Raw genomic sequence first — 24,411 nt, 5'->3', positions numbered from 1 at the left:
ACATGATTTATGTTCTCGCCTTCCCCCTCCCAAAGCTGACAAGCAATTCCACTGGGTTATACATATATCATTGTTCAAAACTAATTTCCATGTTAATATTTGCAGTAGAGTGATCATTTAATGTCAAAGCCCCAATGACATCCCCATTAAACCACGTCATCTGATCATGTGTTTTTCTTCTAATTTTCTGCTCCCACAGTTCTTTCTCTGGATGTGGATAGCATTCTTTCTCATAAGTTCCTTTGGATTGTCCTGGATCATTGCTTTGCTGCTAGTAGAAAAGTCTATCACATTCTCTTGTGCCACAATGTCAGTCTCTGTGTACAATGTTCTCCTGGTTCTGCTCCTTTTACTCTACATCAGTTCCTGGAGGTCATTCCAGTTTACATGGAATTCTGCAGTTCATTATTCCTTTCAGCACAATAGTATTCCATCACCATCAGATACCACAATTTGTTCAGCCATTCCCCAATTGATGTATACCTTTCAATTTCCAATTTTTTGCCACCACAAAGAGCACAGCTATAAATATTTTTGTACAAGTTTTTCCTCATTATCTCTTTGGGGTATAAACCCAACAATGGTATGGCTGGATCAAAGGGCAGACAGTCTTTTAAAGTCCTTTGTGCATAATAATAAATCGCCCTCTAATTCTCTTTATGTTTATTACTTTTGGTCTCTTTTGTAGAAGGGAAAACCTGTGAGAGTAGGAATTATTTCATTCTTTACTGTCCTTTCTAGCACCTACACCATGCCTAGGACATAGTAGGTAATCAGTAAAGGCTTTATTGATTGGTATGGACCCGTGTTGATTGTCCTCTTTTAGACATAACTCCATCTTTATTTTACCAGAACCATCTCACCATTTTGCCAGAAACAAAGGCACAGAGAGCCTTTATATTACAAAATTGTTTCTACAACTTTTAATGATCTTAATAAAGATTACTTTATGAATCTCAGGGAAAAAAGTCACCATCTATTTGCATCTTCACTTATCTAAGTTGATAAGCATGACTTTAGGAGAACCTCCTCACCTGTTTTGGCCTTGGGGAAGTTAATCTGAGTGGAGCTGCTCATGGATTATCGCTGTCACTTCCCTCACCCAGGATCCAGATGGATGGTGTGACCTGAGTAACTTTGACCTTCCCGAGGAGTTATCCAATGGTGGTGGGAACAGCAGCAGCAGCAGTAACAGCAGCAGCCCCGTGAAGCAGACCTTCAGCAAGCCGGCAGCCTCTGCCCACAGCATGACAGAGTACCGCCTGGACGGGCACACCATCTCCGACCTGAGCAAGGGCAGCCGTGGGGAGCTGATCCCCATCTCACCCAACACAGAAGTCAGCTTCAGCACCCCCCCATCCATCCTCAAGCGGCAGAAGAAGAGAAGGGTCACTCTGTCCCCGGTCACGGAGAACAGCCCCAATGCCAGCTACTCCTTTGTGGATTCCTGTAATAGCCTCACCCCCAAAAGCACCCCGGTGAAGACCCTGCCCTTCTCCCCCTCTCAGGTGAGTGCCAGGCCCAGGAGGCAAGGAATGGCTGCCAGCACAGTGGCCAGTGTCCCTGAGGTTGGAACCGATTTTTAAATACTCTGGACCATCCTTTAAACTGATTTAAAATTTAAAAATACTTTGGGTGGGGGTAATCCCTGCAAGGCATCATTATTCTCCACAATGTTTTATGATTCCTGTTTCATTAAGGCATCTCGTAAAGACCCTCAGTTCATGGATAAACCAGTAGAGAGCAACCAACATTTTTTTTTTTAAGGAATCTTAGAGATAATCTAGCCCAGGTTTTTTGTTTTTTAAAACTCCTTTTCTTTTTCTATTTTTTTAGTTTAAAAAAATAAATTAATTATTTTTATTTTAATTTACCCTTTTGCTAATTAAATGAAGAAGCAATTTTTAACATTCATTTTTTTTCTTTCCTTCCTCCATCCTCATTGAGAATAGCCCGGGTGTGCTTGACTTTTTTTGTGTCATGGACCTCTGAAAAGTTAGTGAAGTCCGAGGACCCTCTTTCCAAACAATATTTTTAGATCAATAAAATATGTAGGATTATAAAGGAATCTAAGGGTACTGAAGTATAATTATCAAAATAGTAAAAAAAAAAAATTCATGGACTTGTTTTTTTAAAATAGTGATTTAGCCTAATGCTCATTTTACAGATGAGGAAACTGAGTCCATTAGTGGAGTAGTGACTTTTCCAAGTTGATTTCCTAATAATCATAGACCTGGGACTTAGGACCAAGGTCACCAAGGTCTCCCAGTTCCCTATCCAGTAAGTTTCCCATTCTACCTAGCTACCTTTTATTGTAGAGATGCCTAGATAGTTGCTTATAGGCTCATCCATTTAGAGCTGGAAGGGTAATTTAGCTGTCCTCTGGTCCAAATCCCTCATTTCATGGATCAGAGGGATTAAGGAAATTGCCCCAGCACAGACAGTAAATGAGGAGCTGGGATTTGACCCGGTTCTGAATTTGAATCCTCTGTCCTTTCCGTGGTACCATCCTGCCTCTCTAGCCCAAACTTTCTATTTCTGGGGGAGCCCAGAACCCTGAAATGGATTTTTCCTCCTAAGACAGAGTCAAGCCACGTTAGCAATAGCCCTGGGAGTTAGGAGAGGCCCAGGTTTTCCCATAGATGTGTGGAAAAGGCAGAGAGAAACTTAAGAAAGCCGAGTGGCCATTGATTAGGAGTGAGCCATGTAGGAGCGATTGCCATCTCCCATCTTTCCCTTTCTCCTTCTCTTACCCTGGTTCCAGGGTGGTATTTGGGAGCTGAGCCAGGATTCCTTGTTTTAGTTTCTGCTTTGCCCAGGGGGTGACCATTGGGGTGCCGAGGACCTAGGGACAGCTGGCTCACACAGTGGATGGAGTGCTAGCCTTAGAATTGGGAAGATCTGAATTCAGATATTGTCTGAGACTAGCTGCATGAACCTGGGCAAATCATGTCTGTCTGCCTTAGTTTCTTAATCTGTAATACGAAAGTAATAAGGGTATCTACCTCTCAAGGTTGTTGTGGGGACTAGATGAGAATCGGCAAACCATAAAGTGCCGTATAAATATGGTGGTTATATTTGTTTATTTAAAACCCTTATCTTCTGTCTTAGAAACAGTACTGTGTATTGGTCCCAAGGCAGAAGAACAGTAATGGCTAGGCAATGGAGGATAAGTGGCTTGTCCAGGGTCACCCAGCTAGGAAGTGTCTGAGGTAAAATTTGAACCCAGGACTTCCTTTCTCCAGGCCTGGTTCTCTATCCACCAAACCACCTAGCTTCCCCTTATGGTCATATTCCATAGTTTCTGCAGACTTTCATGGCCTCTGTTCCCTACCTGTGACATTGGGATGGCAGGGAAGAGACTTTTCTTTGGCAGGTGATGAAGCAACCTTTTACTCTTACTCTTCCCCATCCACGTAAAACGCAGGTTAAGGAAAATTTAAGATGATGATGATGGCTTTGACTTTTTAAAAAATCTAGTGTCATTTTCCTCACTCTAACACTGTCATTGGTATAAAAGCCTCCATTGAAGGGGGAGTTTCCATGTGCTTGAAAACAAGCCATGGCTTAGGAACTGTCCATTTACCTCTAATCTGGGGCCAAGGGCCAGTCTGTCTTGGTTTATTGGGTGACTCCCTGCCCTCTGGACTTCTGGCCATTCCATTGCTTCTTACTATACCCAAACAGCAGGAATAGCAATCCTAGCAGCTCATGCTTTTAGACAGTTAGAGGCCCTTTCCTCCCATAACAACCCTGAATAGCATACGTCGGGCAAGTTGTTCCCACATTTCACTTCAGCTCAGGAAACTGAGACAAACAGGTGAAGTGTCTTGCCTAGGTTTACCCAGCTAGTTAGTCCTTGAGGCTGCCCAGAACATGCCACACTTCTGACTCCCGTGTTCAGAATCTTTCAATGCTGATTTTTTTTTTAAAACAAAAATGTCTAGTGAGAGAAGAAATGGAATTGAATGACCAAAAGGGAATTTTGTTCCATGAATCTTGTAGGTTTCTGTTTTCTATTGCCTTTGGTAATTGAGAATTGAACATAAACACCAAACACTACAAATTGCATAACCTTGGGGCAGTCCTTGCTTCTCACTGGGGCCTGCCTTTTCTTTTTTAAAAAAATCCTCACCTTCCATCTTAGAATCAATACTGTGTATTGGTTCCAAGGCAGAAGAGCAATAAGGGCTAGCCAGTGGGGGTTAAGTGACATGCCCCTAGGAAATGTCTGAGGCTACATTTGAACCCAGGACCTTCCAAATCCAAGCCTGACTATCCACTGAGCCACACTCATGGGCTTGCATTTTCAATTAGATGGCCTCTAAGATCTTTCTTTTCTATCCCTCACTTTCATGAGCTTCTGATGAGAGAGAAACCTCATTGTAGGAACTTCCTAAAGAGCTCATAGCCCTTTTCCATTGTTATCCTTACTTTTTTCCTTTTTCCTCTGCAGTTTTTAAATTTTTGGACCAAACAGGACAATTTGGAGCTCGAGAGCCCTTCGCTGACTTCTACACCCGTGTGTAGCCAGAAGGTCATCGTCACGACTCCGTTGCACCGGGACAAGACCCCGTTGCACCAGAAAAGTAATGCGTAAGTCTCCCTACACCCAGACTTACACAGGTCCGGCATTGCACCTCCCTGTGTGACCTCAAGTGTCCTTCTCGCTAAAACCTCATCTCTTTTCCCACACACCTCCACTTCCTAAGTGGCCCAGCGCATGGGAGAGCAGAGGCTAATGGCACATTCGCACCTAATTGAGCCATTCTCTCAGCTCAATTAACAAGCGTTTATTAAGTGCTCTCTGGGTATTGGGCACTATATTAAAAGCACTGGGGTGACAAATAGGAAAGTTTTTGCCTTTGGGGAGTTTACACGATGTAATCAAGAAATTAGAATCATAAATTTAGATCCGAAAAAACCTTGGTGATTGTTTAGTTCAGCTGTCATCTTACAAAGGAAGAAACGAATTAACTTAATATTGTCGATGATGATGATGTTAATAATAAATTATGGTTATTATATCAATTATTAATTATTCATTATAATTATTTGTGGAGATTATTGTTTAATACTTTAATTATTTAATAATTAGCAGTAATTAAATAACCAGTGATGATTAATAATGGGTTAATAATAAGGTTACAAAGCACAGAGGGGTGAGTTCTGGTGCTAGCACCCAGGAGCTGTGCAACTAGGAAACTAGCTGAATTTTCTGATTCTCTGTTTTCTCATTTGTGATGTGGCAATAATAATAATAATAATAATAATAATAATAATAATAATAATAATGGTAATANAGCTGAGCCAGGATTCCTTGTTTTAGTTTCTGCTTTGCCCAGGGGGTGACCATTGGGGTGCCGAGGACCTAGGGACAGCTGGCTCACACAGTGGATGGAGTGCTAGCCTTAGAATTGGGAAGATCTGAATTCAGATATTGTCTGAGACTAGCTGCATGAACCTGGGCAAATCATGTCTGTCTGCCTTAGTTTCTTAATCTGTAATACGAAAGTAATAAGGGTATCTACCTCTCAAGGTTGTTGTGGGGACTAGATGAGAATCGGCAAACCATAAAGTGCCGTATAAATATGGTGGTTATATTTGTTTATTTAAAACCCTTATCTTCTGTCTTAGAAACAGTACTGTGTATTGGTCCCAAGGCAGAAGAGCAGTAATGGCTAGGCAATGGAGGATAAGTGGCTTGTCCAGGGTCACCCAGCTAGGAAGTGTCTGAGGTAAAATTTGAACCCAGGACTTCCTTTCTCCAGGCCTGGTTCTCTATCCACCAAACCACCTAGCTTCCCCTTATGGTCATATTCCATAGTTTCTGCAGACTTTCATGGCCTCTGTTCCCTACCTGTGACATTGGGATGGCAGGGAAGAGACTTTTCTTTGGCAGGTGATGAAGCAACCTTTTACTCTTACTCTTCCCCATCCACGTAAAACGCAGGTTAAGGAAAATTTAAGATGATGATGATGGCTTTGACTTTTTAAAAAATCTAGTGTCATTTTCCTCACTCTAACACTGTCATTGGTATAAAAGCCTCCATTGAAGGGGGAGTTTCCATGTGCTTGAAAACAAGCCATGGCTTAGGAACTGTCCATTTACCTCTAATCTGGGGCCAAGGGCCAGTCTGTCTTGGTTTATTGGGTGACTCCCTGCCCTCTGGACTTCTGGCCATTCCATTGCTTCTTACTATACCCAAACAGCAGGAATAGCAATCCTAGCAGCTCATGCTTTTAGACAGTTAGAGGCCCTTTCCTCCCATAACAACCCTGAATAGCATACGTCGGGCAAGTTGTTCCCACATTTCACTTCAGCTCAGGAAACTGAGACAAACAGGTGAAGTGTCTTGCCTAGGTTTACCCAGCTAGTTAGTCCTTGAGGCTGCCCAGAACATGCCACACTTCTGACTCCCGTGTTCAGAATCTTTCAATGCTGATTTTTTTTTTAAAACAAAAATGTCTAGTGAGAGAAGAAATGGAATTGAATGACCAAAAGGGAATTTTGTTCCATGAATCTTGTAGGTTTCTGTTTTCTATTGCCTTTGGTAATTGAGAATTGAACATAAACACCAAACACTACAAATTGCATAACCTTGGGGCAGTCCTTGCTTCTCACTGGGGCCTGCCTTTTCTTTTTTAAAAAAATCCTCACCTTCCATCTTAGAATCAATACTGTGTATTGGTTCCAAGGCAGAAGAGCAATAAGGGCTAGCCAGTGGGGGTTAAGTGACATGCCCCTAGGAAATGTCTGAGGCTACATTTGAACCCAGGACCTTCCAAATCCAAGCCTGACTATCCACTGAGCCACACTCATGGGCTTGCATTTTCAATTAGATGGCCTCTAAGATCTTTCTTTTCTATCCCTCACTTTCATGAGCTTCTGATGAGAGAGAAACCTCATTGTAGGAACTTCCTAAAGAGCTCATAGCCCTTTTCCATTGTTATCCTTACTTTTTTCCTTTTTCCTCTGCAGTTTTTAAATTTTTGGACCAAACAGGACAATTTGGAGCTCGAGAGCCCTTCGCTGACTTCTACACCCGTGTGTAGCCAGAAGGTCATCGTCACGACTCCGTTGCACCGGGACAAGACCCCGTTGCACCAGAAAAGTAATGCGTAAGTCTCCCTACACCCAGACTTACACAGGTCCGGCATTGCACCTCCCTGTGTGACCTCAAGTGTCCTTCTCGCTAAAACCTCATCTCTTTTCCCACACACCTCCACTTCCTAAGTGGCCCAGCGCATGGGAGAGCAGAGGCTAATGGCACATTCGCACCTAATTGAGCCATTCTCTCAGCTCAATTAACAAGCGTTTATTAAGTGCTCTCTGGGTATTGGGCACTATATTAAAAGCACTGGGGTGACAAATAGGAAAGTTTTTGCCTTTGGGGAGTTTACACGATGTAATCAAGAAATTAGAATCATAAATTTAGATCCGAAAAAACCTTGGTGATTGTTTAGTTCAGCTGTCATCTTACAAAGGAAGAAACGAATTAACTTAATATTGTCGATGATGATGATGTTAATAATAAATTATGGTTATTATATCAATTATTAATTATTCATTATAATTATTTGTGGAGATTATTGTTTAATACTTTAATTATTTAATAATTAGCAGTAATTAAATAACCAGTGATGATTAATAATGGGTTAATAATAAGGTTACAAAGCACAGAGGGGTGAGTTCTGGTGCTAGCACCCAGGAGCTGTGCAACTAGGAAACTAGCTGAATTTTCTGATTCTCTGTTTTCTCATTTGTGATGTGGCAATAATAATAATAATAATAATAATAATAATAATAATAATAATAATAATAATACTGGTACTTTCTACCCTAAGTGTTGTGAATAAAATGCTTTGTAATTCTTTGGATAATGAGGAAAATTCCCTCTACCTGTGCTAGCTGACACCTTCTCTATAACTTAAAACTCTATAACTTTGATAACTAGTTATCAAAATTAAAAAAAAAATTTTTAGACCCCAGGTTCATGCTGGGGACTAATATTCATGAATTTGTTGTCTTGGGGTCTTTAGAACCTATTTTCTCGGTTCTGAATCAAGAGTTACAATTTACAATCTCTTTTCCCTAAAAGATAGAATAGTGGTTAAAGTGCTTGGGGTTAATAGTGGTTTAAGGAACTTGGAGTTAGAATGGTTTGGGTTCACATCCTACCTTATACATTTATTTGCTTTGTGACTCTAGACAACAAGTCTCATATTCTGTTTTCTCATTCGTAAAATAGGAATAATAATGCCTATAACATTTAACTCACTGAGATGTTGTGTGACTCAATGGAGATAATGGATATAAAACTCTTTGCACATTTTAAAGGGCTGCAGAAATGCTGGCTGTTAAGTAAGCTATAGAATGTGCTTATGATTGATTCGTGAGACCTAGGCAGCCACAGGCACGGGAAGAGGGGAGCACATTTGTATTTGCTGGCTCATAAGTGTTTCTTCCCCATTTCCTGGCAGCTTTGTCACCCCGGATCAGAAATACTCAATGGACAACACTCCCCACACACCCACCCCTTTCAAGAATGCTCTGGAGAAGTATGGACCACTAAAACCTCTGGTATGTGTCCAGTGCTGCAGATTTCTATCCTGCCTTGGGACTAAGATAGTTTTAATTGCCTGGGCTTTTGCCAGACTATTTTTCCTGAATCTAAAATAAAATGGGTTCAGATTTTTCTTAAGGCCTCCCTCAAGGGGGCATCTGGGTGACTCAGTGGATTGAGAGCCAGGCCTAGAGAAGGGAGGTCCTGGATTCAAATGTGGACTCAGAACTTTCTAGCTGTATGACCCTGGGCAAGTCACTTAACCCCCATTGCCTAGTCCTTTTTGCTCTTCTGCTTCAGAACTGATATGCAGTATTGATTCTAAGATGAAAGGTCAGAGTTTAAAAAAAAAAAAGATATTCCTTGCATTGACATATACAAGTATTTGATGATGAAAACTCTACAAGAGTTGTATTGGAATACGTTGTACCAAAAGTGGACAGTGCCTTCATTAGAGTGGCCTCCGGGTTTTTGCAATCTAAACTCAATCCACCATTTCTAGAATAACCTTAGAAATTTTTTTCAGCTGAAAAAAAAAAGAGATTTTCTTCTTTTTTTTCCCTTTATTTTATTCCAATAGCAACTTTACACATAGGCTTTCCAAAGTTACATGAATTCATATCTCCCTCCCCTCTTTCCTATCCCTTCCCAGAGTTGATAAGCAATTCTGCTGGGTTAGAAAGTTAGAAAAGATGAGTTGGAAAGATGAAATTTTTGCCAGTGCTTGTGTTTGTTTCTAGGATGTATTCCAGTGAAGATGTTATGGATCCCAGGACAAGTACGAGCTCATTGTTCCCCCTTTTTCTTATGTTTCACAACAGTTTCTTTAATTTTCAATGCTTTCAGAAAAATCTTACTGGTCACATCTAGAGAGGAACTGAAATCACAGCAATTTAATTTAAGCATAAATGTACCCTCACGTACTTGGCATCAATATCTTTATTTTTGTGAGCTTCTTGTGATTTCATAGAATTTTAGAGCTGAGGAGACATCTGGACATCATCCAGCCTTAGACCTGTAGGATGAGAAAACAAGGATCTGAAATATCAGGTGAATGGTTCAGTCCAAGAAGTAGGTGGAAGACCAGGAGATGGAATGTTCTAAAAGCAGAAGGACTGGCTTCAGCTTCTCCCTTCCTTTCCTCAGGCCCAGGCCTGGTCCTGTCCAAGGGGTCTGCTCTATGGGGATGTAGCTCTTTTCCTCTCCTAATGTGCTTCTGCCTCTGACCCTGCCCAGCCCCAGACCCCACACCTGGAAGAGGACTTGAAGGAAGTTCTTCGGACCGAGGCAGGCATCGAACTGATCATCGAAGATGACATAAAACCTGAGAAGCAAAAGAGGAAACAAGGAGTGAGTCCATCTTGTCTTGCTGTATTTTAGAAGGAAATGAAGCCCCTTTCCCGTAGCTCTCTGGCTTCCCAGTGTGAGGAGTCCCTGCAGCAGGGACATGAGTGTGTGGGTGAGATGGGTCGGGCAGAGCAATGAGCAGTGACACTCTGGGGTTCATCAAACCCTTCCTCAGAATGAGGGCCCCTCCAGCTTAGAAGGGTGAATGAATCATTAACCACTATTCATTTCTCTTTCCTCTTTATCAAGAACTATTTGGTTATTTTTCTATCCCCAAATGCAGTAGGCAATTAGTAAATGCTTGTTGATGGATAGTCACAAAGTCAGGGCATTTGGATTTTCCCCAAAATGTGATTCTGGGTCTCCTTCGACCTATAGAGTTCTTTTTCTCCTTCTCTTCCTTCTTCTTCTCCTCTTTCTTCTCCTCCTCTTTCTTCTACCTCTTCTCCTCCTCCTTATTTATCAGTTTCAAATTCTCACTACCCCACTCTCCCACCTATTCAGAAGGTAAGCTCAATCCTACTATGTATAGTCTTGCAAAACCAAATTTACACATTAGCTATAGCAAAGAAAAAGAAAAAAGAAAGAAAGTAAAGGAAACATGATTCAATCTGTACTGAGTCTGCTCCTTCTCTCTTTCTCTCTGGAAGGTATATGGCATGCTTCATCTTGAATCCTCTGGGATTGGTTCTTGGCCATTTTGTTGATCAGAATTCCTACAACTTTCAAATTATTGATTATCTTTACAATGTTGTTACTATATATAGTTATTTTTCAGGAGCCTAGCCAGGGCTGAACTTTGTTGGAATGATAGAGCTAGCAGGGACTTTAGAAATTATCTTTTCTAATTCCCTCTTTGCTGTTATAATTCAGTCATTTTCAGTCATATTTGACGCTGCTTGACCCCAATTTGGTGTTTTATAAAGCTGCTTAGAGTAGTTTGCCATTACCTCCTCTAGCTCATTTCCCATATGAGGAGTCTGAGGCCAGTAGGATTAAGTGACTTGCCCAGGATCACACAGCTAGGAAGTGTTTGAGGTCAAATTTGAATTCAGGTCTTCTTGATTCTAGAACTTAGGCTTTAGTTACTCCATCACCTATATATGTCCCTCATTTTATACATAAAGAAATGGAAACTCAGGAGAGGGACTTAACTAAGATCACACTGCTAGTTAGTATCTGAACCCAAATTAGAACTTGGGTCTTCTAATTTCCAGTACAGTGCTCTTTCTGCTTTGCCAGTAAATTATCATTGAATAATGATGAGGGTATGTTTTCAGATCTTATTCTCATCTTTTTTTTTAAATTTTTTTTAAGCACATACCTTCTGTCTTAGAATCAATATTGGATATTGGTTCTAAGGCAGAAGAACAGTAAGGGCTAGTGGAAGGGCCAGAATTGTAAAGGGTAAAAATAAAAGGCTTGGACTAAATTTATCAGAGTGTGATCGCCAGGAATTAACAATTCCAAATGATTTTTTAGCAATTTATTTATAAAATAAAGGCAAAGAGTGAAAGTAGAGAAATAAGAAAGAGGTCAGAGTAAGAAATCTAGCTTAACAAGCTAGACTATGTGTTCAAGCCCTGGCTTTACTTCATCAGGGCTCCAGAAGCCCCAGCTGGAGGGCCTAGGGGTCAGTTAAACAAGTGTTTTAGCCACAACGCCTCCTCCAAAACGAGGGGCCTCTTTAGAGGCTAGTACCTCCAGAACAAGTCAAAGAAGGGAATCAGCCTTTTTTTCACTCACCCACATGGTAGTCCTAATAGAAATAGAAAGCAGTCCTCAGCCAGTGCTCCTCCAGGGTGAAGTTGAAGGCAAAAGACCTCCTCATAGAAAGTTCTTGGCCACTTATAAAGACCATTCATTTTGTCACTTCTTGTGCCTTCCTTCCACTTTACGTGGACCAATTACAGCTAAAGCTTTGCTTAGGACTGCCCAGGGGCCAGTCAGTCAGTTCTGATTCGTCACCCACTATGAGGCACACACAGACCTCCCCCACTTAAGGATAAGTGGTGATTAAATCTAAAACTGGACAGGGAAGAGTTAATCCCATCTTCACACTAGGCAATAGGGGTTAAGTGACTTGCCCTGGGTCATACAGCTAGGAAGTATCTGAGGTCAGATTTGAACACAGGACCTCTCCCATCTCTGGGCCTGACTCAGTCCACTGAGCCACTTAGCTGCCCTCTCATCCTCTTTCTTCTGCTTCTCTATTTTCATTTTTCAGGTTTTATTCCTTGATATAGGTGGGTAAATTGGGACATCCAACAGCCAGTTTCTGGAAAGTTATTTTAAGATATCTGTATCACTTTAGTATCTAAATGCGAAGAGCCTGCTCTTCGCTTGGTTGGGTCTCTGGAGGTGGGATGGCATGGCGAAGAATGGAGTGAAAACAAGCCAGAGTGCAAGTCAAATTGCAGAGGCTGTTCCTTCTAGTGCTATCTACTGATTTTCATTTTTATACCCTTTATTCTTTATGATCTCATAGGTTTTGATTTTCCTGTACTTTCAAAAATCACATATTAACTTTTGAAACATTACAAGATTGGCATTTACTAATTATTTTACTGTGGTTAAACAAAGAAGCAAGCTTGTCAAGAATTATTCAAGGGGGCAGCTGGGTAGCTCAGTGGAGTGAGAGTCAGGCCTAGAGACAGGAGGTCCTAGGTTCAAACCCGTCCTCAGCCACTTCCCAGCTGTGTGACCCTGGGCAAGTCACTTGACCCCCATTGCCCACCCTTATCACTCTTCCACCTATGAGACAATACACCAAAGTACAAGGGTTTAAAAAAAAAAAAAAAGAATTATTCATTATGGCCTGGCTTAGTTGGAACTTATTCTTTTCAGCTACCCGTAAGGTACTAGAACATCAGTTCCTAGCTAAGCATAATAGTTAATTATATTTTAACTAATTATATCATGTATATAGTTACATTATACTATTCATTCCCATCATAAATCAAGGAGATAGTTATGGTAGTTGATTACATCTAATAAAATACAATAATATCAGTCTGGTCCAAATTTTGTTCCCATGCTGTTCTTTCTGCTATAGGGTTAATAAGAATGCAGTCCCGGTAGGGTGATTCTGTGCTAATTTGTCATTCCCTTATTTTCCTCGTGTTTCACTGTTTCTTTGGTCTGTGGGAGTTTGGGAACAAACTCAGGCCAGGTATTTTCTTGCTGGGAACTTTAGAAAGTTGCATTAACTCACTAAATGCTGGTTTTTTGCTGGACCGATTCTAGGGGAAATGTCTATACTCTAAGGGGTTGTATAGGGGTTTATTTAGGGATAGTGGGTAGTCTATGGCTGTGATTGTTCTTGCCATGAACCTGTATTGTTTTTCTGTGTCTCCTTTGAGCCGGATAAGGATATTGATTGCAATAATTTCAATACAAGTGGATGTCACTGTAAAAAGAATCACATAGGGTAAACTGAGTGTGGAATTTCCATCCTCCTGACAACCTGCCGTGCTGTATTGTCAGAGCTTGTGAGTAGCCATGCTAAACATCACAACCTTGATGGCTTCCAGCATCTAAATACAGAAGAGAAAGAAACCATCCCAAGAAATTTTGGAGAAAAATATTAATACGTTTTATTAATGCCTTTTGTTTCTATTATTTAATTTTCCTTTCATCCTTATCCCAAGATTGAACCCTCTCTGTGACACACACAAAAAAGAAACCAACGCAAAAAACAGCCAACAAAGAGACCATTATTTGACAATGAATTTGGTACTCTGTCTTCTGTTTTGAGGAAGGAACCATTTTTAACTTAAGGACTTCATTGGTTTTTTAGTTACTCAGATTTCTATTTCATTTTCTCCCCTTGACTTTTTGCCTTTAAAAACAAATCTTATTTTTATTAAGATCCTTTGTTTTAAAATCACCTTCATTTCTGAATAGATTTCCTGCCTTCCTCACCTACCCAGCAAGCCATCCTCTTCTAACAAAGATTTAAAAGAAGGGGGGGGAAATGCATTTTAACAAAACCAATCAACATGTCAATCCTGTCTGACAGTGTATGTAATATTCTACCCTCATGCTTCCCTCTCCTTTACAGAGAAGGGAGAGGGTGGTCCAGTTTCTTAACTTTTCTATGGACCTTGATCATTATAATTATACAACAATTTCTTTTTAAAAATTTTCCCCTTTGACATGACAGTAGTCATTGTATATGGTCTTTCTTTTAGTTACTTTTTCATTTACATTGTTGTAGTCTCAGTGTATATTGTTCCCTTGTTTCTGCTTGTTTCAGTCTGTGTCAATTTGTACAAATCTCTCCATGGTGACACTTTTCACATTTCCATTTACTAATTGGATGTTAGGAAGCCGTCCCTTCGTTTGACTGGAGGACTCTAGGGGGAGCAGCTTGTCTGTGTATCAGGAGAGAACTGACAGAAGCTACGTCCAGAACCGAGTGCTTCGTTCTAAGGATCTCTAAAATCCTTTAAAAGCCCCACTCTGTAGGAGAATTTAGCCAAGCGTTAGGGTCAGTACTTCAAGAATGAGTCATTTCATCCGGCCAGAGCTCACTCTGCCCCAGGACAGAGAACTGCTCTGTGTCTTGGCTGACAGTTTAATGTAGAAGAGGGAAGGGGCAGCGAGGTGGCTTAGTGAAGGTCAAACTTCCTGATTTGAGAGATCACAAGTTCAAATCTGGCCTCAGACATGTCCCAGCTCTGTGACTCTGGGCAAGTTGCTTAACCCTGATAGCCGAGCCCTTTCTGATAGAAAAACAGAAGGTAAGGATTTAAATAAAATAAATGTTGAGGTGACCATAGAAAGGACCCTATTTGGGGAGTGGGGCATTCTAAGACAGAAGGTAAGGATTAAAAAAATATAAATTTCTAAACAATTCTATTGTAATCTGTTGTGAGGAAGATTAGTAATAGTGTTGGACCTAGCAGGAAGGGCTGGAGGATTCCAAGATGGAATGAAGGAGCAGGAAGTTGCTTGTGTTCTGAGAGAGACTCCATTAGTGGTTGGCACAAACTGTTGCTAGCCCTTGGAGAGCTCAGAATTAAGGACACCCTGAATCCTGACTCCCTGGGATCCTGAGTGGTGGTGGCTTCTAGCAAGTGGACAAGACCTGCAGAGCTGCACCAAGTGGAGGAGGGGTTTGGGATCTGGTGGACAGCATCTCAAGCTCACTCTCTCTACTTGGGTACCTTGGACCACCTTGGCTTTTGGCATCCTGTGATTGTCTCTGGATTACCGTGAGGACCCTCAAAGCCACTCTCAGGCCCTTTAGCTGTGCTAGTCAAACCTGGCTGGAACCAGGTTTGAAGCAGCCTTCCCAGTGACTCCAGAATTGCTCCTTTGAGCCCTGCCTGGCCTAGGTCAATTAGAATTAGAGTAGTCAAGTCCTCCCCTTGCCCTGTGGTTTTGCCCTTTAAGTTTTTAAGTGCAGAATCCCCTATCCCACCTTTATTTAGTTAATCATAATTAAATTGTTAAAAACCTTTACCTTGCCTGCTGGTTCCAAAGACCCTGGCCTAGGATGAGCTGGGTGACCATTGGGGCCAACTGCCATTCTTAATTCTTGGTCTCCCTATCCTGGCTGGTCCTGTCTCTCCTTCAACCCAGTGTGTGTACCCACAAACCATTAGGTCACATTTTACATCCCTGGTGCCCCATCTTTTTCCAAATCCATCCATCCTCCTTCTACCTTCTCTTGTCAATGAAAAAAATCATCTTTATATAATCTATGTGTGTCACCTCTGTGGAACTGTTTGTGTTCTTGTGGGTGTGGGTGTACACATGTACAGAAACTTTAAATCATAGGATCTTCAAAGGCAGGGGCCATTATTCCATTACTCTTTTTTAAAATAAACTTATTCAAAGTGGGCAACTGGGTGGCTCAGTGGATTGAGAGCCAGGCCTAGAGACAGGAGGTCCTGGGTTCAAATTGGGCCTCAGGCACTTCCCATCTGTGTGACCCTGGGCAAGTCACTTAACCCCATTGCCTAGCCCTTACCACTCTTCTGCCTTAGAACCAATACATAGTATTGATTCCAAGATGGAAGGTAAGGATTTAAAGCAAACAAACAAACTTATTCAAAGCAGAACTGGGAGAATATTATGTGTGGTAACAGCAACATTGTTCATTGGTCATCTGTGAGAGCTTGGCCTCTCTCAGCACTGCACTGATTTGGGACAATCCTGAAAGATGGGGAATGCTATCCATCTCCAGAGAAAGATATGGATATATTCCCATATACCATTATGGGAATATGTTTTGCATGACAATAAAAATAAAATGAAAAAAATAAGCTTATTCAAAAATGAACCTTAAGTAATTATAGTGACTAAAGTTAGAAAGGTTCTAAGAATGTTCCTTTTTTTCCTTCTTTGAAGAAATGGTGCACTCTGGGTATTGAATGTTGCAAGTGCTCCCAGACAGGATTGATGTGTTTTTTTACTTTGGCTAAACTACTTCTCCTTTCCCCAAACTCCCTCTACCCTTTTACCAGAATCAGGAATGCTATCAATATTTTTGTATACACTATTAATTAAATGTATAAAAATAAATACACTATTAATTAAATGTATAAAAATAAATACTTGGGACCTTTTCCCTCTCCTACCACCGTCTTCTAACCTGGGACAGCAAAATGAGACAGCTCTATCTCAGCCCAGCCTCTGTGGTTCGCTCTGCCTGGAGCTCAGACTTTGGAGAAAGCTCATCACTTTGGGCAAGAGGCCACTTTACCCCTTTGTCCATTATCATCTTGTCTGTTGACTGCCCTTCCTGTCAGAAGCCTTCCCTGACTTCCTCCACCTGCCTACTCTGCAGGGGGAAATGTTTTTTTCTTCCTCAGCTCTTTGGCCGGGCTTTCTCTTTGCTCCTATCACATTCTGCCTTGGATCGTACCTATAATCGCACATATTGCATCCTCCCTTCATGTAAGTTGCTAGCTTCTTGAGGGCAAGAAATGGCATTATTTTTTTTATGTCTGTCCTTGGTGCTGACCACTTAATAAATGTTGGCCAAATGGAATCATGAGTCCTCATTCCTAATCTCTTTCCTTAATTACTTGTTTTTTTTTGTTTTGTTTTTTGCTTGCTTTTTAGCTACATCGGAGTCCAATTAAGAAAGTCCGAAAATCTCTTGCCTTGGACATAGTGGATGAAGATCTGAAGCTTGTGGTTTCCTCTCTGCCAAAGACTATGTGTATTAAAAGAAACCAGGTATGGTTACATGCTTGCCACACACAATGAACCCCTGTCTTCCCCCTCAGTTTATGAGGGAGAGTGGCTTGACTTAAATCCCTACAAGGAGACTTTAATAGTAGGCATCCTAGGAACCTTGGACCAGAGTAGCAAAAAATTTAAGGTAAATAGTCTAGATTATTCCGCCTTTCATAAAAGATGCTTCAAGGCCGTTTGCTTATGGGAAAGCTTTTGAATAAATCACTTTTTTAACATGAGGGTTGAACAGGATCATAGAAATGATATAGTCCAAAGTCTATATTTTACAGATGTGAAAAGAGTCCCATCATCTGGTCTGGCCTCTCCTACCCCACTTCCCCCTCCCTTTAAAAAAATGGTTTTTCCAGGGTCACACAGAATTAAGAGGTCCAGGGCTGGAACTTAGTCTCTTAACTCATGGTTTTCTCTATCACAATTTGTTGCTGAAAAAGGCAAGGCTCAGGGGATGCTCACTGGGGTCAGGGTGCTGCATGTCCGCAGATTTTTTTGGCATGGGGAAATGAGGATGCTGGTGGTAATTGGTCCCTAGTTTTGACCATTTAGGCTGTGGAGTTTGGCTGTAGGAGGGAACTGCTTGACTTCCAGCAGAAGGGAAGGGGGAGGGCATGAGACAAAGGGGATTTTTATTGAATCTTGGACCTACTTGTGAGAACAACTGCAGGTGTCCTGGAAGCTTGAAGCAGAAATGAAAGTGTCCTTTTGATCTTTTTAAAGAAATCTTGCTTTTGTCCAGTGGAGCAAAGATTGAAACAGAGTTCTGTATTTACTCACTAAACCTGTTTGGCAGTGAAGCCTCTTGATCGGCAGGGGCTTCCAGGTGATAAGTCCAATGACTCCCCTTGTCTGAACTGCTCCTGTGCTTGTAGCTCTGTGGTAGGGCCAAAGCTTTGATGTATCGCTGTGGGTTAGTAGCTGCCTAGTTTTGGTGGTTCATTACAGATTCCCCTGAATCTTGAGCTGGATGGGGCTTTTTCACTTTTTTACTTTATATAGATGAGGAAATTGAGGTCCAGGCAGGTTGACTCATCCAAGGTCACACAGGTAATATTAGTGATGGTGGTTGGATTTGAACCCAGGTCCTCTAACTCAGGATCTACTGATCTTTCCACTGTATCAAGTTGGCTATTGTAGAATTGCATGCTTACACACGTCAAGGAATCGAGTTCCTCTGGTGTGTGTTTTCTCCACTAGTGTTATAGGCTGACTTCTTTTTTAAAAAATTATTTATTGCCAATTATGTGTTATAACAAATTTCCAAACAAGTTTTCCTAAGTTATTTGATTGAACTTATCTCCCTCTCTCTCTTCCCTTCCCCCTTCTGGTGCTGGCAGGTGATTTGATCTGGGTTATTGTGTATTATCATGTGTAATCTATTTTCATATTGTTCATTTTTATAAGTAAATAATCTTATAATACCAAAATCCCTAAAAAAACCCCCAAATAAACAATCAGAAAATCATACTTTCATCTGCATTCCTACTCCAATAGTTCTTTCTCTGGAGGTGAAAAGCATTCAATTGTCCTGGATCACTGTATTGCTGTTAGTAGCTAAGTCTATCACAGTTGATCGTTCCACTATATTGCTGCTATTGTGTACAATGTTCTCCTGGTTCTGTTTATTTCACTCTGCATCAGTTTGTGTAGGTCTTTCCAGCTTTTTCTGAATTCATCCTGTTTATCATTTCTTACAGCACAATAGTATTCCGTCACCATCAGATACCGCCATTTGATCAGCCATTCCCTTAATTACAGGCAGACTTCTTGGTAGACATGTTTTCCATGAGCTGTTGTAGCTGAAAAATTTAAGGGTGTTGGGGGAAGGGCAGCTGAGTGGCATGGTAGATAGAGCGCCAGGCCTGAAGTTTGGGGGTCCTGGGTTCAAATCTGCCCTCATACTTCCTGGCTATGTGATCCTGGGTAGGTCACTTAACTCCATTTGCCTAGCCCTTGTTCTTCTGTCTTAGAGTTGTTATAAAGGACAGAAAGTGAGGGTTTTTTGTTTGTTTTGTTTTTTAAAAGGTGTTGGGGTGGAAGTGATGGCAGCATGCATGGTGGAGTGGGAAGCACCTTAAACTAAGCCAGAAGACCTGGGTCTAGTCTTGGCCTGAGCACTGATTCCACCTGCTTTTCTGATTTCGTTGTCCTCCTTTGGAATGATAGCCAGAATAATAGCTTTCATTTACCTAGTACTTTCAGATTTACAAAACATTTTGGCTCGTTGTTTGATTTGCTCTTGGCAGGTATCTTTGTGTGAGTTGTGTGCTATTGTTATCCTCATTTACAAATGGGGAAACTAAGGCTATGAGCTTAAATAACTTGCCCAAGAGGCTGTACAGTGAGTTAGTGTCTGAGGCAGGATTTGAACCTAGCTCTTCTTGATGTTAAGCCTAGCACTATTGACGACAGGACTTAGCTACTTTTCATAAAATAATAGTTCTGATATTCATCAGTCAACTAATTTGCAGGCTTTTATTAAGGACTTAGTAGGACCCCCAGATACAGGAGTTATGTGCAAGGGGTACCAACTCAAAAGCAATGAGTGAGCTGCTCCAGAGGGAGACACGCTGTGGTAGGCAGATAGGAGGCAGCCTTACAGGGGGAGCACTGGGCAGCTGGAAGGCCTGGAGAAGGTGGCATTTAAGCTTTGACCTGAGGGAAGCCAGAGAGCAAAGAGGCCAAGGAAGGGGAGAGCATTCTAGGCAAGAGGAGTGAGTGGCAGCTGATGCAAAGGCATGGAGATGGGAGATGGAAGGAAGATTGACTGTCGAGTTGGTAGTTGTTGTTTCATTGGGTCTGACTCTTTATGACCCCATTTAGGGTCTTTTTATAAGGACACTGGAGTGGTTTGCCATCTCCTCCAGCTTATTTTCCAGATGAGGAACTAAGGCCAACAGGATTAAGTGACTTGTCCAGGACACACATCCAATAAATGTCTGAGACCAGAACTGAACTCAGGTCCTCTGACCTTCATTTGTAGAGGAGGGAAGTATTCTATAAGCAAGATGGGAAAGCCTGGAATGTACTTTATCAGGAAAAACGAAAAAAGTTTTATGAAAAGTTTTAAATTCCAAAAATTTTATACTTGATGTTAGGGGTAGTGTAGTAGGGTACCAGATGCTGAAGTTAGTGAGCTTGGCGTGGTGGTAACGTCAGTCAGTTAGTAAATATTTATGAGGTGACTGCTTTGTGCCAGGCACTGTGCTAAGTCCTGGGAATTCACAAAGAGCTGCCCTCAAGGATCTTACAGTTGAATTGGAGAGACAGCATGCAAACAAATATATATGAAACCCAGGGAGGTCAGTAAGCAGGGGAGGGAGGGAGAGAGAGAGAGATATGACTTTGTTTTATACAAACTCAACACACTAGTGGCAGTCAAAAAAATTAAGGCAGAAAAATACACAAAATAAAAAATTTTAGTTTGTGTTAATTGTACCATTTCCCCAAGCTACATGAAGGCATGCAACAGTTTGCCCAGTTACTCTCATTCTCATTTTGAAAAGAGCTGTTGTGAATCATCGCATTGTTTTGTGGCAAACATTAGCTCCAGTTAATTCTTGCTCCTAACAAGTCTTGTCTCTGTCAGATCAGAGCTTCTCTTTGTTTCATTAATGCTGTTTATTTATCATTAAAGGCCCCAAAGTACAAGAGTGATGATGCTGGTAGCTCTGAATAGCCTTATAAAGTTGTAAAGTGCCTAGGTGTGTTTGTATAAGAAATACTTATGAAAAATTGGGATTCACTATTATGCTCAAATAGACAGAAGGTCTTCGAATGTATTGCTTGCTCAAGTGAGGTCTCACTGTTTCTGCTTGTGGAAGATGAGTTTGTATACTTTTATGGAGGAGGAGGGTTGGAGCAAGGAGAAAAAGAGGAGGCAGGAGTTCAGGCAAGAGGAGGGGGAGGCCTGAACTGGAATGTGGCCCTGTGAGTGGAGAGAAGGGGTCATGTTTGAGAGGTGGAAGCCAGAAGCCGCTTCTCAGGGCCTTTGGCTCTAAATGCGAGCCCCCTTTCCATTCCTCACTGAGCTAGGAGTTCTAGAACATGGGGTTATTGGTTCTTAAATTTCCCGTTGCTCTAGGTACATCAGAGATCGCCCTCTAGCCAGGCTTGCGATCTCCTACTCTTCCACTAGGCATTTGGTTGAGAGTTTGAATAGAACACAGGAAATTGCAAAAGAACAGTGATTGAGCCATTGAACCCTGTCTGTTCAAAACAGTTTATACCCTTGAGACTTGAAGGAACAGAAGGGCCTTTACAGAGCAGGATGATGTCATCTTAATATATTTGAGAGCATTAGACTTGACCTGCTTGCCCGGCTTCAGCCTGTGACACCTGAAGCCTGCTGTCCCCAGGTGGCCTCTGAGAACATCCAAGTGCTGTCAGGTGGCCTGGAACCAGGCAGCAGAATAATAGGTTTTGTGCCAGGCTACAAGATGAAATTTCTGCTTCCTTTTCTTTCCAGCCAACAAGCTTCCTGTCTAGCTCCCTCAATCTGACCTCCTCAAGCAGCAAAGAGGACAACAGTCTACTTAACCGAGGCTTTCTGCAGACAAAGCCGGAGAAGGCTACGATCCCAAAGTCACTGAGCCACTTCCAGGGCCCTGCCCCAGTGAGTCATGATGCGGCTTTTTAAAAAATTTTTTTTAATTTTAAAATTTTTTTCCATGTTTACAGGATTCATTTCCCTTCCCTTCCTTCCTCCCTCTCCCCTCCTCTTTCCTTCCCTCCCCTCCCCTGTTAGTATTAATTCTAAGACAGAAGAGTGACAAGGGCTAGGTCATAGGGATTAAGTGACTTGCCCAGCATCACACACTTAAGAAGTGTCTGAGGTCACATTTGAGCCCAGGATTTCCCCGGACCTGACTCTATTCATTGAGCTACCAAAGAGCTGTCTCTTTGTCCATTCATTCTTGAGTACTTTGCAACAACCTGGGGCTCTTATTTTCTCTGGTGACTCCCTGAGTTTGGGGACTTTGGAGCTACAGATTTATTATCAATCAATTGGCAAATAATCTATTAAGTGCCAGTAGTATGCGTTAACGACTGGGAATACAGATACAAGGAGTAAAACTTATCCCTCCCCATCAAGAAACTTACATTCTGATGAGGAGGGGAGAGACAAGATATATAAGATAAATCTAGAAGATAAATCAACAATAGAGGGAAGATAACCTTAATGGAGATGGCATTAGAAGTTGGAGTTAGAGGGAGGACCAGACATGCTTTCTGGAAAAGGTTAATTTGATTCTGGAGATTGTTGTAACAAACTCTTTTTCTCCTTCCCAGATGTCCAGTGCTTGGAAAGTCGTGGCTTGTGGCCGAACCAAAGACCAGCTTTTTATGCAGGAAAAAGCCCGGCAGATCTTAGGCACCCTAAAGCAGAGCCACACTTCTCGGACACTAATTTTGTCATGAAAAATATGGAATTTTGATGTTGTAGGGTTTTTTTCCCTTTTTTGACTTTTCTTAGGGGCATAAAGGCAGCTGTCTTTGTGATGTGTTCCCTGGCTCAGGTAGCTCCTAAGCAGGGCATGAGTTTGAAAACTCATTTTTTTTTTTTCAAAATAACTTATTAAAAAAAGTCAAGGGGCTTAATTTAAGTGTTTTGTGGTACAAGATGGAAGACTGCCGTTTAAGTTCCTTCTGTGCTGTCTGCACAGAGAAAAAAGAAGTGTGATTTTGGACTTGTCCTGGGAGGGAAATGAACATTGCTCTCTTTGTGACTCTGCAGAACCTCTGCCTTAGCTCTGGATTTTCCCTTCTTCTTCCATGGAAATGTACCAGGTGCTTTCAAGAATCTATGAGACTGTATTTTCCTGCATTAATACCAGGAAAATTGGGGGGTTTCCTGGTTGTATATTTTCAGCATGATCTCGACCTCCTGTTGAGAACACTGAAAAGGAGGATCTTCAGGGAGTCCCTATTTAACTTGGACGTCAGTTCAGCTGAGACAAAGTGGTATCTAAGGGGCTGTAGAGAGTGGAATTCAGTATCTCTCAGCTGCTCCTTTTCCCCCTTTTCCCTTATGTTGCATTTAATATTATTATTAATTATTAATTTTTTTTTAAGAATAAAAGCTCCCTGAAGCTTCAGTCTTTTTGGCTTCTAAAGGCTTCTTTCTCTCTCTCCTCTCTCCCTCTTTCCCCTCTTCCCTCCCCTTGGCTTTACTCTTTCTGTTAAGGATAGTCATTCTCTAATAGGCTTGATAACTGTGGCGGTATAACTTTTTTGACTTTTTTTTCCTTGGTGCTTTCTTGTATCCTTCATCTCCGACCTTCTGACAGTAGTTCAGTTCCTTATCCCTCTTTATAACCACTGTAGAAGCTTCCTCACTGATCTCTCTCCCTGTTTCTGGTTTCTCTCCATCCTTTGTATCCTGCCTGTGAGGCCAAAGAGATCTTCCTGACTATAATTATGAACTTGTTGCCTTCCTGCTTAGAACCCCCAGTAGTTTCCTGTGGCCTGTGAGTTCAGGTCTGAGCCCCTTAGCTTGGCTTTCAAGTTCTCTGCAGTTCTATCCCAACTTTACCTCCTGCTTCATACATTTATTTAAAAAAAAAATTTATCATTGACTTTTACTTTTATGTCACCAATCTTTCCCTCTGTATCCTTACCTGTCCTCCCCACAGAGCCATCCTTAGAACAAAGGTTATTATTATTATTATTTTTTTTTTTTTAAGAAAAAATCTCCAAAAAATTGGAAGATCTATGCAGTGCTCCATACCCACAGGCCTCTCACCTCTAGAAAGGAGTTGGAAGATGACTTCTCATTTCTTTCCTGTAGGTTGAGTTGGGTCTTTGTAAATCCATGCCATTCACTTCTGTTTTGTGGTTATTCTTGCCATTTTCAGTGTCATTATGGCTCGTTTTCTTAGCCCTGCTTACTTCACTTTGCATCAGTTCATTGAAGTCCTTCCTGCATTCTTACGTTTCATTTGGTTCACTCAAATATTCTGTTGCCTACAAAGTGCTGTTAGGAGACGGTGGAGGTACAGAGAAGAGTAACGTGGGCCCTACACTTGCAGAACTTAAAGAGTTTAATGAAAGATAGAACATAGATGCAAATAACTAAGGGATGCAGGATAATACAGTAAAAAGAATACCAATTTTATAGTCCAAGGACATGAATTCAAATTCTGGCCTACTACATAGGTGACCTTGGACAAGTCATGTCACCTCTTTGTACCTCAATCTCCTTGTTTGTAAAATGAGGGATTTGGACTAGACAGCGTCTAAGGTCCCTTCCAATTCTTCATTCTGGGGTCCTGTGCTCTGTCATCAG

General features: G+C 41.5%; 1 protein-coding gene across 2 annotated transcripts in view; it reads left to right on the top strand.

Moving 5' to 3' along the window:
* The window catches only part of MYBL2 (MYB proto-oncogene like 2), a 51,897-nt gene extending 29,353 nt beyond the window's left edge, over positions 1-22,544 (top strand). For both annotated transcript variants that reach the window (XM_044661572.1, XM_044661571.1), the window contains 8 exons: positions 1,107-1,508; positions 4,457-4,596; positions 8,485-8,584; positions 9,804-9,917; positions 16,992-17,091; positions 19,074-19,078; positions 21,592-21,738; positions 22,416-22,544. In XM_044661572.1, coding sequence (XP_044517507.1) covers positions 1,107-1,508; positions 4,457-4,596; positions 8,485-8,584; positions 9,804-9,917; positions 16,992-17,091; positions 19,074-19,078; positions 21,592-21,738; positions 22,416-22,544 — 1,137 coding nt within the window. The remainder of the gene's footprint in view (positions 1-1,106; positions 1,509-4,456; positions 4,597-8,484; positions 8,585-9,803; positions 9,918-16,991; positions 17,092-19,073; positions 19,079-21,591; positions 21,739-22,415) is intronic.
* Positions 22,545-24,411: the final 1,867 nt, after the last annotated feature.

This window comes from Gracilinanus agilis, chromosome 2 (assembly GCF_016433145.1).
Source record: "Gracilinanus agilis isolate LMUSP501 chromosome 2, AgileGrace, whole genome shotgun sequence".
NCBI classification, from domain to species: domain Eukaryota; kingdom Metazoa; phylum Chordata; class Mammalia; order Didelphimorphia; family Didelphidae; genus Gracilinanus; species Gracilinanus agilis.
Note: the sequence above shows the minus strand (reverse complement) of the source record. Positions and strands in the feature narration are given on the sequence as shown.